The sequence below is a fragment of the Lissotriton vulgaris genome, unplaced genomic scaffold, assembly GCF_964263255.1.
Source record: "Lissotriton vulgaris unplaced genomic scaffold, aLisVul1.2 SCAFFOLD_682, whole genome shotgun sequence".
In the NCBI taxonomy this organism is placed as follows: Eukaryota; Metazoa; Chordata; class Amphibia; order Caudata; family Salamandridae; genus Lissotriton; species Lissotriton vulgaris.
Window position 1 is genome coordinate 894,892 of NW_028252731.1, and position 17,672 is coordinate 912,563.

Below are 17,672 nucleotides of genomic sequence, written 5' to 3' on the forward strand. Positions count from 1 at the left end.
TTAGTATAGTATAAAAGCAAGGGTTGCCCGGAGCCAGGCGGTGACGTCAGGCCACATTCCGATCCACAGGGGGCACTGTGGAGGGCTTGGACCAAGTGCCCATCAGAACGTCATTGAGGGCCTCATTGAACGGCAGCATAGGCTCTGAAGAGCTTACTGGCGGTTGAAGCATCTCGGTGAGGAGATTAGTCCTTACTGCCGCAGCGGGGAGCTCAAGAGCCAAGGCCTTGCCTGCCCTGAGCAACACCACACCATATGTAACACCCTCCTCCTTAGCCACGGAGGGAGGAGAGATGAAACCAGTGTCAGGCGATGTGACAAGACCATTGGCCTCCCCCAGCTCATCTGCCAAGTCCTGACTTAACTGGCACTGTTGTGCCAGAGGTCCTCAGACCCCTCCCAGTCCTCTCCTTCATCCGTGTCCTGATAAACAGGCATAAATGACGGAGCCAGGTCATAGATGAATTGCTCACCCACCAACGCCGGAGACGGCGCCGAGCGGCTCCGCTCTGATGTCGGACCCGGACTGAAACCGGGGGCGGCGTCATACGAGGAGGGCACCGGGAGTGGCACTATAGGGGTCGTGCCAGCAGAGGAGTCGTGAGGTTGACTGGCGTAGACCGGGATCCACGCCTGGATCCCGGGGGGTCCTGCAGCAACGGGACCAAAGTCGGCGCCGGGGCCGAAGCCGCCGGCACACAAGGACCCCCAGTCGGACCCGAGGGGCCCGAAGGTGTGCCGGCGGGTCTAGAGGGAGGAAAGAGAATCCTCATGGCCACGAGGAAGTCTCAAATCTCGCCCGGCGTCGCATTAAGCCCAGGGACAGGAGGGTGTGGAGCTGGATGAGACACCGGCGTCGCGAAACGGCTGGTGCCACCTAAACTCTCGGCCGAGTCGCGCAACATGCAAGGGGAGTCAGAAGAGCGATGTCGCCTCTTCGACTTCTTTCCATGCCTCGACTTACCTGAATGCGAGGACTTGGAAACTGCCGAGCGGTGGTGGCTACGGCTCCGCAACCGGTCCCTCTACTTCCTCCTCGACTAGGACCTCGAGCGTCGCGGAGCAGACTGTCGGATCTCGAGAGGCTTACAGGACCGCTCCCGCCTAGCTTTTGAGGTCAAGGCCCGAAACTTGGGGCACAACTCATCGCCATGGTCGGCCCCTAGACAGTAGAGACACCGGGGGTGGGGGTCAGTAACCAACATCAGTCAGTCAGTGACAGGCGTCACACGGCTTGAAACCGGGCATCCCTACAGGTAGCAGGAGTCAAAGTCGACTCGAAAAAGATAGTCAAAAAGACCAAAAAGTTAGTCAAAAAGTGACTAAGGGTACTAGCTCTTCCCGGATCTGCGCTAGCTGGTGTGGAAAAAAGAAGAACGGACGTCAGCGCCAGAGGGTGGCGTCTAAGTACTACGATGACGTCATTCCGGCGATCACGACGCCTACCGACGCGCAGGGGTACTGCTGACGAAAACTTTCCGGATCCAGTCTGACTCCTGGGGATATTCTAAGGTAAGGAATCTAACATGTTTCTTTCAGATGCAGAAAATATCCACAACTTCTCACCGCTTCTGAGAAATAACATAGACACCGGAAACAACAACCAAATTAAGAGGCCAGATGTGGGAAACACAAAACATAAACCTAAATTATACAAAGGAATAATGATAAAAATAGCAACCCATCTGAGTCTTAACGTTCTTGTAGAACACATTGGTCACATCAGCAGGCTTGTTGATTCGACTCGCATATTTATTGATTGACATGGACAATGTGGGCAGGATCTCGCTATGAATTGTATCTACTCGCACTGATATGTTTTTTTCAAAAATGATGCGAAGATGAAGACACTATCAGGGGTTATTTTATTCCGCACACATAGTTTTATGTATTAGTTTTGACTCATCATTCATGATTTATTTTGTGAGAGTAAGGTGGGGACACAGTGTTTTGTTTAGTTTTGTTGCATTGGGAGTCACGTGTTTTTCACACAATAGGTTTAAAATTCACTCAAGGCATGGGTGGGAAGTTACTGACTACATTCACCTGGGCGTTTTGCAAACAAGCAGAGGCATTTGGACTGAGGTAAATGAGAGGTACGTGAAATGTGTTCTAATTAGTTTGGCACGTAAATATTTGTTGGTGAGCACAGTGGTTGAGATTAAGGTCAAGTTGGTTGGGGAGAACATCTGTGATTCATTTTATTCACAATTAGGCAGAAATTAATTTTTCACAACTATCATGTGATTTTAGATTATCAGCACAGACTAATCTATGGGAATGAGTTTGTTGTGATTTTTGGATTTAAAGAGGGGAGATATTATTCGTGGATGGGAGGGATAAGAGGTAAATATATCAATGAATTCTAGAAGGGAACCTGTAAATGATATATAACTTTTTGTATTGTAGTTACCCCTGAGGAAGGGCATTCAATGCCTGAAATGCATTGGGTTTTTAAACTGCGTCATGGAATGAGCAATAGTGGTATTCCGATGTGTACAGAGAAAAAGCCTGGATAGGCACATGTTGAACTTGATTGAAAAGCATACATAATTGAATGATATTGGAATAACTGTGGTTCACTGATGAATTGTAAAGAATATTAAAAGGAATAATCATAAGAAGACTGCTGGAAAAGTTTATTCATATAATGAAAAAGCTGTGCATCCTAAAGTGGACCTGACTAGGTTCCATTGTTTCACTGAATTGTCACGTGCACGGACGGAGCACGTTTAGGGTCGCACGCTGCTACAAAGAGCCTTGGAGCACTGTAACAAACAAGGGATAGCACTAGGTGTGCATTCTGTCACTTTTTGCTTGAAGACGCACAAAGCAGCACATGGAAGCTCCCTAAGTATGAAGGCCAGAGAGACAGGTATAAAATAAATAAACACCAGAGGCACACAAAACATCTCTCTAGAATTAGTCAGAAGCTGGCAGGTCCATGAGGTGTGGTAAGGAGTGTGTTTAGCGGGAATGCATCTGAAACCAGGCTTCAAATGCCTATCAAGTATAACAGAGAAAATATTCTCAGATCTCAGCCCGGAGGTTTGAACATGGTACAAATCAGTAGAGGTAGTGGAAGTTAACCATCAATGCATTTAAATAACTGAATAATTGGAAGGGTCATATGGTGACATTTTTGTAACACATTTGCCTTACTACTACTAAAAATGCCTGAATTATAAGCACAACACAATCCAATATTATTGTAGGAATATTCATGGAACTATTGACACAAATGCAGAGTGGAAGAATGGACTTAGATTAATTTAACTGGCCTGTTAAGCACTACCCTGGTTTCTGCCCCTCTCTATTGTGCCTTGTTACCTGCTTCTGCGGTGGTTGTTGCCTCTGTTGATTCATTTTCTGTTTGGCACGGCGTTCAATAAACTGCTTGCCAAATTCCTTGGCTTCCGGAGTGTCACCGAGGTAAGCACGGATATAGTCATGGACCTCATAGGCAGAATCCACTTCTTTCAGGAAAGAGACAAATGTTGGGACTGCAACATGACAAGCAAAAAAAAGAAGAGTTTACTAGTGGTCCAGCCGCATGCCAGTTAGTACCTGGAAGCAGTTGTCAAGCTGTCACAGAACAGAGCCTGCCACATATGCCACAGGGAGTGCAGAACAAGTTACTTAGCTTTGGTAATGCTCTTTCTAGCTGAAGATACAACCACATATTTTACACCTTTAGAATATTCCAAAGGCGCCAGACTGGATACGTAAACTTTTCAAAGGTGTGCTCCAGCATGCTGTGGCTTTGTTTTGTCTCTGAAGTGATGGACTAAGAAGCTGGCTTTTCATGTGGTAGTGCCAATGTAAGGGCACACCATGTAAAAGGACAGACAACCCTTATTGGGTTACATTGCTTATTAATAATCCTAAGTATTCTATTTGTGGTAGTGTGGTCGAGCAGGTTAGGCATTTCGAACAGTAGTGTTAAGCATCTGTTGCACACAGAGAATAAATACATGAGACACATGCAAGAAGAAATGCAACATCAATTTAGAAAAACGCCACAGCTTTTTATATCAATCAACAAAAGCTATATTAGGTTAAAAATTAACTATAAAACCAAAATACAAATGAATAAAAGATAGTTACATGTCATGAATAATACAGAATACCAAAATACAGTAAAATAAAATAAACATAATTAATTCATATACTGATTCCCTGTTAAACACAAGTACAAATTTCAGCTTATCATTTGAAAAAATTAGATTGCTTAAAAATATAAGAAGGTGGCAAGGAATACAATCAAAGGCAAGATATTTTTACTTGCCCACCCTCTTTCTAGCTTTCACCACAGCAGCAAGGTAATTGTACACCATAAAACAGAGTTGATCAGCTAGCAGCAATTGAAGATAAAACATAGCTGGTGTACACTGCTTAAAATTAAGGGACTTTAAGAAAGGAATTAAAAACTGAGATCTCTCATCACTGTATAAACCGCGGAAAAACAACATATGAAGATGTGATACGGAGGTAATTTAAACTCAAGGGCACGGTACCAGGTTATTCCAGTTATACTAATTTTGAGGAATAGGCCACCAAAAAATGAGCCAGGCCAAGCCTAAAACCTGTCAAAAGATACCTGTGTTGTCTAGGTGCCCTTAGCAGGTACAGCATATTATATATTTTAGACACCAAGATCATTGGAATCAGGTATGCACTTTCGGAGATGGGATTTTTACAGTGAAGTAAAAATATAGCAAAACAACTTTTTTAGAGGCATCAACCTTGAACGCAGTAATGTTATCCTATGGGCGAAAAATACACTCCATGCATATAATTGCGAGCGCTTCTTGAGGGTGCTTTTTGGGACTTAGGTGCGTAGGAGCCAAAAAACCACTAGCAGTTTGATTTTACCTGCACTGGTGCCGATTGTGTTGCTAGTCAAGAGCGCTACGCAGTAAAAGCCAATGGCTAAGAACCTTTGAAAGAAAGGCTGCAAGGTGGGACTTCGGGACAATTCTGGCAAAGCCCAAAGCACAAGTTACTTACCTTCTGTAACAATATATCTGTAAGAAACATTAGTTAGTTAGATTCCTTAACTTAGAATAACCCACAGGCGTCAGAACGGATCCGCAAAGTTTTCGTCAGCAGTACTCCTGCGCTTTGGTAGGCATCGTCTGCGGCTCCGCGTCCGTCGTCGTGATCGCCGGGATGATGTCGGAGTACTTAGACGCCACCCTCGCGCGCTGACATCAGTTCTGTACATAGCTGACCGCAGCAGGAACGAAGAGCCATGCAAGAAACCGACACTGGTGCTATGAAACTAGGGCCCTGAAAAGGATGACCGTAACCCTAGATATCGGTTCGCAGAAGGGGGAGGATGGTTGGGGTGGTAAGATATCTAACCAACTAATGTTTCTTACAGATATATCGTTACCGAAGGTAAGTAACTTGTGCATCTGAAAGAAACACGTTAGTTAGATTCCTTACCGTAGAATAAATACCCCAGCAATACCAACCCCGGCGGTGGGTCTGCGAACCAAGATCACACCAGGAAGTCCTGGAGAACCGAATGGACAAAGAAGCCATCCCTCCGGACTTGACTATCGAGGCAGTAGTGCTTGGAAAACATGTGCAGCAAGGCCCATGTACCTGCCTGACAAATGTCTTGCAAAGAGACTCCCCATCCCAGGGCAGTAGTAGCCGCCGTGGCCCGAGTGGAATGGGCGCGCAGCCCCTCAGGAGGATCCTTTTTGTCCAAGGAATAACAGACCTTAATGCACAGCACGACCCACGGAGAGATGGTCCGTTTGTGCACTGCCCGTCCCTTCTTAGCGCCCACGTAGCCAACAAAAAGTTGGTCGTCCACGCGGAACTGTTGTGTGCGGTTCAGGTAAAAGTGCACGCTTTGGGTGCAGACGGTGGAGCCTCTCTTCCGCTTTCGAAGGATGCATAGGTGGAACAAAGGTGGACCAGGTAATGGTCGGGCCGATGTGAAAGGCAGTAACTACCTTGGGAAGGTAAGAAGGATGAATCCTCAGAACAACTTTGTCCGGATGGACAGAGAGGAAAGGAGGCTTGGATTAAAGAGCCTGGAGCTCACTCACTCTTCTGGCAGTGGTGATGGCAACCAGAAAGCAGTTTTGAGAGTCAGAAGACGAAGAGGACAGTTGTGGAGTGACTCAAACGGAGCACACATCAGATATGTTAACACCAGATTCAAGTTCCACTGAGGCATTAAGAAAGGAACAGGAGGAAACATGGGAGCAATGCCCTTCAAGAACCTATTTACAACAGGGGACCTTACAGAGAGAAGGCTGATCAGGAAGCCCTCAAGAAGTCAGAAACAACTGAAAGATATCCCTTGATGGTGCCTAGAGCAGAGCCCTGCTGGGACAGGGAAAGAAGAAAGAGGAGAACCTCAGAAAGAGGGGAGGAAAGGGGATCCACAGCCTTTGCTGTGGACCATGCCACAAATTTGTTCCACCTACAGGCGTATACCGTTTTTGTGGAGGGACGCCTGGCTGCCAGAATGACATCACGGACTTCAGAAGGCAAGTCAAATGGCATCAACTGCCGCCGCTCAATCTCCACGCATGGAGGTGGAGGCTGGACAGGTTCGGGTGGAGGACCGTCCCCTGCTGCTGCGACAGAAAGTCCTCCTGAAGAGGCAGTCGAATCGGGGGATCGATTGACAGACTGAGTAGCTCGGGATACCAGTATCTTCGTGCCCAATCCGGAGCCACAAGGATGACTTGGGCCCGGTTGCGGCTGGTGATCTTCAGCACTCTGGACAAAAGTGGTATAGGCGGAAAGGCGTATAACAGACCGCAACTCCAATCGCGACGAAAAGGGTCTCCGAGCAAGTGCCGCCTTGGAAACTCCAACGCACAGAACTGATGACATTGCGTGTTCACTTCGGAGGCGAATTGATCTCACCAAGGCTCTCCCCACTGCTGAAAGAGACATTGTGCCACGTACGAGTCCAGGCGCCACTCGTGATCCATCATGCACAGACGGCTGAGTTTGTCCACCCTGGCGTTCATGGAACCTGCCAGGTGTTGAACCACCAGGGTGATGCCCTGATGATCAAGCTATGTCCAGAGGCACAGAGCCTCCTGACAAAGGGTCCACGACCCCATCCTGCCCTGTTTGTTGCAAAACCGCATGGCGGTGGTGTTGTCCGTGAACACCTGCACTACACTTCTCCGGACAGAGGGAAGGAATGCTTTCAGTGCAAGTCGGATCGCCCGCAGCTCCAGAAGGTTGATATGGAGCCGGGACTCCACCGGAAACAAGAAGCCTCTTATCTCCGCCTCTCCCATGTGGCCCCCCATCCCAGGAGGGACTCATCCGTCACCACTGTGTGCTCCGGCTGGGGGAAGGGAGAGGGATCTGCCACTGACCCAATCGCGGTCCGTGAGCCACCACTGCAACTGTCTCGCAGTGCCCTCCAAGACCAGGACATGGTCGGACAGGTTGCCCTGATGTTGCGCCCACTGGAACTTCAGGTCGCACTGCAGAGCCCACATCCGTCACCTGGCGTGATGCACCAATAGGATGCAGGAGACCATCAGCCCAAGAAGCCGTAGGGTAAACCGAACCAAAACTCGGGATAAAGGCGAAAGATCGGAATCAGAGCCTGAATATCCCGAACCCGCTGCTCGGGAGTATGAAACTGTGCCGAGTCCAGGACCGCTCTGATGAAGAGGAGCTTTTGGGAGAGACTCAGGTGTGACTTCGACACGTTGATGGAATCCCCAGCGAATGCAGGAGGAAGGCCGTAGTCTGGCGGTGGGAGACGACTACTTGGGACGAGCCTGACTTCCACAACCAGTCGTCGAGATAGGGGAAGAGTGGAACCCCTGATCTGCGCAGATGAGCTGCGACCACCGCCATCACTTTCGTGAACACCAGAGGGGCACTGGTGAGGCCGAAGTGGAGCACGGTAAACTGAAAGTGCTTGTGGCTCACCGTGAACCGCAGGTAACAACGGTGGGCCGGCAGGACAGGAATGTGGAAATAAGTGTCCTGTAGGTCCAACACTACCATCCAGTCTCCAGGGTCTAGAGCAGCCAAAACCTGAGCTAACGTCAGCATCTTGAACTTCTCCTTCCGGAGGAAGCCGTTGATGCTCCTGAGGTCCAAGATAGGGGGCAGGCCCCCTTTGCCCTTCTTAGGAACCAGAAAGTAGTGGGAGTAACAACCCTGTCCCACTTCTGGGCCAGGAATGCGCTCGATGGCCCCCTTGGCCAAGAGGGCCGAAACGTCCTCCCGTAGAAGTAGCAAGTGATCCCCCAACATGCGGTGGTACTGCGGTGGCATGGCTGGATGGGTCACCTTGAAGGGGAGGGAGTAGCCCCTTCGGACTATTTGCAGCACCCACCTGTCCGAAGTGAAGGTACGCCAGTGTAGCAGGTGATGGCGAACTGCCTCCCACTGGCGTGGAATGGGCCTGAAAGCTCGGTCTAGGAAGGCCTTGAGGCAGATGCTGTGGGAGCTGATGTGGACTGACTGGCTCTCTGTCCCCCTGCCACGGCGGAACGCACATCCGCGCTGTGGTTGAGTCTTCGGCCTGTGGCTGGACAAACGTGAGGGGATGCCCCTCCCGTGTCCACGAAAGGAGTGAAAAGCAGAAGTTTGCTGGCGCCGGGCCGACACCCCCAAGGACTTTGCTGTAGCCCTGTAGTCCTTAGTCCCAGCGCACTATACGCTTTGTCGCCAAAAAGGCGACGGCCATCAAAAGGCATATCCATGAGTGCGCTCTGGACACTCCCTGAGAAGTTTGTGGATCTCAGCCAGGTGTGACGACAAATCGACACGGTTGTTGACATCGCTCTACCTAGCGAGTCCACACCGGATGGAATATCGTGCCGCATCTTGCCCCTCAGCAAGAGCTTGAGCGAGCCGTGCCCTGGCTTCCTCCGGGCACTGGGGAAGCATGTCCGCCACCGTATTCCACAGAGAATGGGTGTAACGGTCCAAAAGGCATGCAGTATTAATGCTTCGCAACCCTAGGCTAAGGGAGGAAAACGGTTTCTTGCCAAACTGTTCCAGCATTTTGGATTCCCGGTCCGGCGGTGCCGTCGGAAAGGCAGTCTGGAACGTGGAGGCCTGGATAACCAGACTCTCAGGGGTGGGGTGGGTGGACAGAAAGCATGGGTCGCCCGGAGCAGGGCGGTGGCGCTGGGCCACGTTCCGATCCACAGGAGGGACTGTGGTGGGCTTGCACTAAGTGCCCAACAGAACGTCAGTGAGGGCCTCATTGAACTGCAGCAGAGGCTCCGAAGAGCTTACTGGCGGTTGAAGCACCTCAGTGAGGAGGTTAGTCCTCACTGCGTCTGCAGAGAGCTCAAGGTGTAAGGCCTTGGCCGCCTTGCGCAGCACCACAGCATACGTAGCTCCCTCCTCCGTAGCCACGGAAGGAGGAGAGAGAAAACCACCAGTGTCAGGTGAAGTGTCACGACCACTGATCTCCCCTAGCTCATCTGCCCAGTCCTGACTTAACTGGCACTGCAGTGCCAGAGAGTCCTCGAACCCTCCCAGTCCTCCCCTTCATCCGTGTTCTGATAAACAGGCAGAAATTACAGAGCCGGGGCATAGGTGAACAATTCACCGGTCGGCGTCGGAGACTGAGCCGGTCTGACGCCGAGCCCAGGCCAGGGCTGAAACAGTGTCAGGCGTCGCCCGAGGACGGTGCCGGAGGCGGCTCAGTGGGGGTCGGCGCCGGCGGAGTCGTGAGGTCAACCGGCGTCGACTGGGATCCAGGCCTGGATCCCATGGGGTCCTGCGACGCCAGGACCGAAGCTTCCGGCAACACAGGGCTAGGACCCCCAGGCGTGCCAGCAGGGCCCGACGGCAGAAAGAGTCCTCAAGGCCACGAGGAAGTCTCGAATCTGCTCCGGAGTCGCATTCAGCCCAGGGATCGGATGGTGTGGTGCTGGGTGCGACTGCGCGGTCTCTGTCGAAGCCGCGCGGGCCGCACCACCTGAACCCTCAGCCGAGTCGCGCGCTCCCGCAGGGGTTGTATGAGTCTAAGAACAATGGTGTTTCTTCGACTTCTTCTTCTCAAGCCTCGACCTCCTCCTTGACCGGGACCTCAGGCGGCGCGGAACCGACTGCCGGATCTCGAGCAGCTTACGGGAACGCTCCCGCCTAGCCTTCGACGTCAAGGCCCGGCAGTCGGGGCACGACTTGTCATCATGGTCGGCCCCTAGACAGTAGATACACCGGCGGTGGGGGTCGGTAACCAACATCAGTCGGTGACAGGGGCCACACGGTTTGAAACCGGGCATCCCTACCAGCACCAGGAGTCGATGACTCGAAAAAGATAAACCCAAAAATTTCAAAAGTTAGCCAAAAAGTGACTAAGGGTACGATTTCCCGGATCTGCGTTGCTGGCGCGGAAAAAAGAAGAACTGACGTCAACTCTCGAGGGCGGCGTCTAAGTACTCCGACGACGTCATCTCTGGGGATCACGACGTAGACGACGGACGCGGAGCCGCAGCCAATGCCTACCAACACGCAGAGGTACTGCTGACGAAAACTTTCCGGATCGGGGATCACAACGCCTGGGGTTTATTCTAAGGTAAAGAATCTAACTAACGTGTTTCCTTCAGATAGGGCGCTCAGTGCTTAAGGGTCTCTAGGGCAAGGGGACACTGTTGGCTTATGTGAACTCGGGCTTTGGGGCTAGGGTGCAGAGGTGTTCTGTTTGTTGGGAGGCTCTCACTTTACTTGGGTGACCTGGACAGGCCCACTCTCAGTGCAGCTCTCAGTGATTTTGAAGTCCCTCATCGGCAGGTCGGCTTTAGTGTCGGTGGTAACCGGCTGGACACTCAACATGCCTTGGTTGCTGCAAATGCTCTAATGCCCAGGGTATTGGTGCGGTGAGGCTCCTGGTAGGATCTAGTGTTTCAAAACTTGCTAGAGAGATAGGCTGACCTTCTAGAACAACTGTGACCTTCTCCTGGTGAGATGCTCCCTCTGAAGACCCAGGGATCAACAAAACGGAGCACCAGACAAGTGCGGTCAGTCCCTGCAGCTGCAAGGGAGCGGCTCCTCTGCCCCAAGGGACAAGATGCTTGGTTGCTGAAGCACAGGACAGTCCTCCAAGACTTTAGGATGGTGCACAGCTGTTGGACGAGTCAGGTCTTTGCCAATAGTCAGGAAAGCGTAAGCCAAGCAGGGTTTGGTGTCAATTTCGGAGCTGCTATACAGCTGTTGGCTCTCCTTAGTTCTTTGGTTTCCAGGTAGATGATTCTGAGTTCCTGGAGTCAAGGTAACCCCATAATACTGAATTTAGGGGTGTTTAGGGTAGTAGCCATTGGGCTACTAACCTTTGGGGAGGCTTCGCCCCCTATATGAGCATTTCCTGTGGAAAGTGGGCACAATCCTGACCCAGAGTTCCTAGTTTAAACAAAAAAAAGATGGTGAAACCCTCCTTTGAATGTTCACTTCAGGTGGCCTACCTTAGGGGTGTGCCTAGCATGAAAGTTTTGGAGAAGGTGGTACAGGAGCAACTGTCCGAATACCTAGAATCTAATCAGTTGCTACATGACTCCCAGTCGGGTTTTAGGCCAGGCTTCAGTACAGAGTCAGCTCTACTGGAAGTGTCAGAGTCAATTCGCGAGTGTGTGGATAGGGGAGAGGAGGCCATGCTGGTCCTCCTCGACCTATCCGCAGCATTCGATACAATCTCGCACGATACCCTGTTGGATCGTCTCCGTGAGGTGGGCATTGGAGGGACCCCGCTTGCTTGGGTGATATCCTTCTTGATGGACAGAACGCAACAGGTCTTCCTTAGGCCGTATGTCTCCACTGAGAAACCATTGACATGGGGGGTCCCGCAGGGCTCTGCACTCAGCCCTCTTTTATTTAACATATATCTGACTCCGCTAGCAAAAGTGGTGGAATCCTAGGGAGTCAGAGTGGTCTTTTACGCCGATGATACTCAGCTTGTGTTTTCTTTTAAAGACCACTCTGATAGCTCCATGGCTAATTTCCGCCACTGCCTGGCGAACATCGCCTCTTGGATGTCCACCAACAATCTTAAATTGAATACAGATAAGACGGAGGTCTTATTTTTTTAATCAGAAATCTCCAATTCCAGTCAATGCTTGGTGGCCGTCTGAACTTAACCCCCCCTCCCCCGGAGCCAGTACAAGCTGCCCGCAATTTGGGTTTCCAATTTGATACAGCCTTATCCTGTAAAACCCAAATCAATAAAGTTTTGGCCTCTGGTTTTGGAAAGCTCCGAATGATTAAAAAAATCGTACCCTTCCTCCCACTCGATTCACGGAGGACGGTGGTTCATGCCCTAATTACGTCCCACTTGGACTACGCAAATAGTCTGTATGTGGGAGCCCCGGCGTATCTCATTAACCGTCTTCAGACAGTGCAGAATGCCGCGGCCAGGCTGATTTGTAATATTCCTTATCGCCACTCCATTAGACCTTATTTGGCTAAACTGCACTGGCTTCCAGTGAGGGCCTGGTCCTTGCCTTTAGGGCTCTCAACGGACGAGGCCCTGCATACTTGAGGCAAAGACTTAAAATTACACAATCGGCACGTGACCTAAGATCTAATCATCTTCGCCTGATGCATGCCCCACGTTTTCGTCTTGCACGCACTGGGGGCCGGGTCTTTGGTGTGGTCACATCCAAACTTTGGAATCAACTACCGATGGATCTTAGATTTATTACATCTGAGCCTCTGTTTCGGAGGAAACTCAAGACCTGGTTCTTCTCCATGATCTAGCTCTCATCGAATCCCTCTGGTTGCCGGTCGTCTGCAGCGTCGGGTCACCCCCGTTGGGGGTAGCCGCGCGCTTTTCAAGCTTCTAAAATAAAATAATAAATAAAGTGACACATGCCTTCTAACTAATTTCCTCCCTGCTCTAGTGCCAAATGGGCCCCAGGGCAGGTAGTGGCGTTACCCAGGTCTCTGGGGGGAAGCCAGGGTCATACATCAAAGGAGGAAAAGGCTTTGAAGTCTCTGGACTTTGAATGCTAAATCACTAGCTATACTGCTGAAGGTGGCACAATTTGTTCCGGAGCAGGCATAACAATGCCTGCTCCGGAACAAATTGTGCCACCTTCAGCACAATTTGTCATCACCTGGTCTCTGAGAGCACGGGTTCTTGCCCAACAGGGGGTTAGAAAGTTGTCTGTGGTGGCAGGCTGGACTATACCAGTAATCCAGCAAACTAGAGAACTAGTAGGTTTGCAGGGGGCACATCTAAGGTGCCTTCTGGGTGCATGTCACCATAAACCTGATACAGGCATCAGTACAGATTTATTGAGATGAGGTGTTTGATACCAAACAACATTGTTTTGAGTGCAGCCATATGTAGCTGGGTAACTCTTAATGACCAATGCCCAGTACATGCCTTTAACATGGCTGCCTGATCACTTGCAACCTCTAGTAATGAACTAGGCATCACATGAGAGTATCTGCTCATGCAGCTGTGCCCTCACATTTAATATACTGCACCCTACCTTAGGTCTCCAAGGCCTGCTGTAAGAGTGACTTACATATAAGGCATGCAGAGTATTTGGGCATTGCACACGGAGTGTGCAATTTTGTATTTTCAGAAGGGCTTGTGCCCATTCACGCATCCTGCAATGGCATTAAAGCAGTTTTTGAGGTTGTCCCTTTCAATCAATCAACAGCATTTTTAAATACACTCGGCTGCTTCGACTGAAGCCCCCACGCTCAAAAGCAGAGACTAAAAACGAGATCCGGTTTAACCGGACTATTTTTAGTTAAAGAGCTATGTTTTCCTGAAGCTGTGTTTGGAGTTTGCCATGTGAGGTCTGATTGGGAGCGTATTCCAAAGCTTCGCCGTTAGTACAGTAAATGACCTCCCACCAGGACAGCCTTAAGCTAACCTGGGCATACGCATAGTCGAAGGTGGTAAGATCCCAGGGATCTCTCCTGCTGGTACCTGTTGAGTCTGAGTCTAAGGTAAAGTGACGCTGTTCCCTCTAGTGCTCTAAAAGCTAGAGTGAGGACCTTAAATTGAATCCTTTTTGCCATGGAGAGATAGTGGAGCTGCGCCAGATGGTGTGAAATGTTTTGGCGAACAGGAACCTATCGTATTACTTAACAGATGCATTTTGTATGATCTTGAGTTTGTAGATCAAGTAAGCCGGGAGACCGGGGATAGAAGCTGTTGGCATAATCCAGGCAAGATGCCACAAAAGCATGGAGCACCATTTTTCAGGTCTCCTCTGGGAGAAAATGTAGCAGCTTCCTGATCAATTTCAGCTTCATGAAGCAGACTGAAGAGATCTGCCTGACCTTGGCCGCAAAGGAAAGGTCAGGATCAAGCCTAGATTTTTTTGCTGCTCTGGCTGGCACCAGGGGTGTATTCAATACTGCAAGCCACCAGAGATTTAAAGTGGAGAGGAATGGGGGGCAGAGGGGCTTTCAGGCTGAAGAAGAGATCCTCTGTTTTTTCCGTATTCAATCAAAAAAACAATTGAGTCCATCCAGTTGCTTATCCCTTTTAACACTTTTTAAAATTGAGGAGGGCCGCTTCAAACGGTTCTCGAAACGAGAACAAAAACTGTGTGTCCTTCGCATAGGAGACTACCTTCACTGCCCAGGTTTCAATAAGGGTGGCTACAGGGGCCAAATAGAAGTTAAAAAGTAGTGGACTGAGTGCTGTACCCTGATGCACCCCACAGATCAGGGATTTGGGAGAGAATGAAAAAGGATGGAGGAAGACCCACTCAGAGTGCTCTTCCCAAAAATATTGGATCCAGGCAAGGACTGTATTGCAAAAGCCAAGAATGCTTAGTCTGTTCAGCAAGGTGGAGTGGCCCATCATGTCCAATGCAGCAGACCGGTCTATCAAAACGACCATAGCAGAGTGCCTCCCCTATAAAAATTTCTCTTACAGACTACAACACTTCCAAAAGGGCTGTTTCAGTGCTGAATCCAGCAAGAAAACTGGATTGTGTGTCGTGTAACAAGCAGTTTGCCTCAACACAAAATTAAAACTGACGATTTACTAGCTTATCCAGGATTTTAGCCAGAGCTGGAAGCAGTGAAATGGTTCTAAAGTTGCTGAGCACACTCAGGTCCGCATTGGGCTTCTTCAAGAGTGGCAGAAGGAAATCTCCACCAAAAACCCAGTTTTGATAGTGCGCAACCGTAGAAGGCAGTTGTGCAACGGATTGAACGGTTCCCACATCAAGAAAGTAAGGACCAAATTAAGGTTCCATTGTGGCACAAGAAAAGGAGGAGGGGAAACAAGTGGGATAACCTCTTCAAAAATCTCTGCACCAGAGGGGACTTAAAAAGTGAAGGCTGATCTGGCAGCCGGAGAAAGCCCGGGAGGACCAAAAGATAGCTCTTCTAAGTGCCTAATGCAGAGCCCTGTATGCCAGGCAAAGGATAAAAAGAATAATAGCTGCTAGAGAAGCAGATAAGGGGTCAGTGGACGGTTCTGTACAATATTTACAAAATCTGTTCCATCGGCGGGCTTATACCGGTTTTGTGGAGGAACGGATGGCTGCCAGAATAACTTCGCAATCTTCAGGAGGAGGTCAAAAGCTCTCAACTGTCGCCGCTCAATCTCCAAGCAAGGAGGCGGAGTGCGGACAGGTATGGGTGGAGGACCCTCTCCCAGGCAGCTGCGACAGAGGATCCAGCCGAAGGGGCAGCCTGATTGGAGGATCGATGCTCATAGCCAGAAGCTGAGATAACCAACTCTCTGTGCCCAGTTCGGAGCCACAATAATGACTTGTGCCCAGTCGCTCCTGATCTTCTTGAGCACTCTGGGCAGGAGCGGTATGGGTGGAAAAGAGTATAGGAGGCCTGAGCTCCATTTGCAACTAAAAGCATTGCGTGGAAACTCCAACGCAAAAACTGTTGACCTTGCACATTCTCGTTAGAGGCGAACAGACCTAACCAAGGCTCTTCCCACTGCTGAAAAACACCTTGTGCCACCTCCGGATAGAGATGCCACTTGTGATCAGAAAGGTGCCATCGGCTGAGTTGGTCTGCTCTAGCGTTCAGAGAACCGGGCAGATGTTGAAGCACCAGGGAAAATCCCTGTTCCAGCCAAATCCAGAGACACAGGGCCTCTTGACAGAGGGTCCACAACCCCACTCTGCCCTGTTTGTTGGAGAACCACATGGCGGTAGAATTGTCAGTGAACACCTGAACCAGCCTTCCCTTGATGGATGGTAAAAAGGCCATCAGTGCCAATCGGATTGCACGAAGCTCGAGAAGGTTGATGTGGAGCTTGGCTTCTGCCGGAGACCAGAGTCCTCTGATCTCCACCTCCCCTAAATGGCCGCTGCATCTTAAAAGAGACGCATCCATCACTACTGTAAGATCTAGGTGGGGGGAGGTGTCTGTCTCTGACCCAATCACAATTTGTCAGCCACCACTGCAGGTCTTACGCAGTGCCCTCTGACATCTGAACAAGGTAGGTGAGCTTTCCTCGATGCAGTGTCCTTTGGAACTTCAGGTCCCAATGCAGAGCCGCCTGCATGCGCAACCATGCATGGTCCACCAACAGGATGCATAAGGCCCAACAGCCTCAGAGTAATTCTCACCGAAATCCAGGATAGAGGCTGAAACATCGGTATCATAGCCTGGATATCTTGGACTTGGCGCTTGGGAGATAGGCCTGAAACTAAACCGAGTCCCGAACTGTCACAATGAAACGTGACTTCTGCACGTTGATAGTGAACCCCAGTGAATGAAGAAGGTTCTCTGTAATCTGACGGTGGGAGACTACTGCTTGGGAAGAGCCTGCATTCAACAACTAGTAGTCGAGATGAACAAGTTACTTACCTTCAGTAACACTTTTTCTGGTGGATACAATATCTGCCTGTGGATTTCTCACCCTTTGAATACCCCCTACGCCAGCTTTCCGCAGGAAATTCTTCCACGTCGACAAAGGCGTCACAATGGATAGGCTCCGCCATCGGCACCGTATGATGTCATCAGAGCCACAAAAGGACCTTGTCAGCGTGCTGAAGTCAGTTCCACCCGTTTTTTCCGTGCCAGCGAGGCAAACGGGCGGACCGACACATTTTCAAATATATAAATAGCATATCAAATATATACACATATGTAAAATCACAAATGCATAATCAATAAAGGCAAATAGCAAGGGAGAAGCATTTCTCATTATTAAAACACACATGATAAAAATAAAATAAAAATTGGTAGAAGCAGGTGGACAACGGGAAGGCTGGTGGGACCGTGCGGAATCTACAGGCAGATATTGTATCCACCAGAAAAAGTTACCAAAGGTAAGTAACTTGTTCTTCTGATGGATACTTCTGCCTGTGGGTTCCTCACCTTTTGATTAGACTCCCAAAGCTGTACCTCTCCTGGAGGCAGGTGACCACCTGACTAAACCAAAAAATCCTGCAAAACAGAATGAGCAAAATGGCCATCCGTCCTAACCTCCAAGACCAAGCAGTAATGCACTATCAAAGGTTATCTTTCTGCCGTTTCTGCCTTCCTGAGGCTTCCTGATCAGCCTTCTCTTTCTTTTCCCCGGTTGTTAACCTTTTCCTCAGGCATTACACACATGTTTCCTCCCGTGCCTTTCATAATGCTTCAGTGGGACTTGAATCTTGTCTTGACTTTTCATATGTGCGCTCCCTTTGAGCCTCTGATTATTGTCCTTTGCGTCTTCTTACTCTCAAGACTTCTTTCATGGTTGCTATCACCTCTGC

At 49.8% G+C, this 17,672-nt stretch overlaps 1 protein-coding gene across 1 annotated transcript in view; it reads right to left on the reverse strand.

Moving 5' to 3' along the window:
• LOC147662052 (GRB10-interacting GYF protein 2-like) overlaps positions 1-17,672 on the reverse strand; it is a 155,141-nt gene that overhangs the window by 104,660 nt on the left and 32,809 nt on the right. The window contains exon 4 of the mRNA XM_086951151.1: positions 3,331-3,503. Coding sequence (XP_086807277.1) covers positions 3,331-3,503 — 173 coding nt within the window. The remainder of the gene's footprint in view (positions 1-3,330; positions 3,504-17,672) is intronic.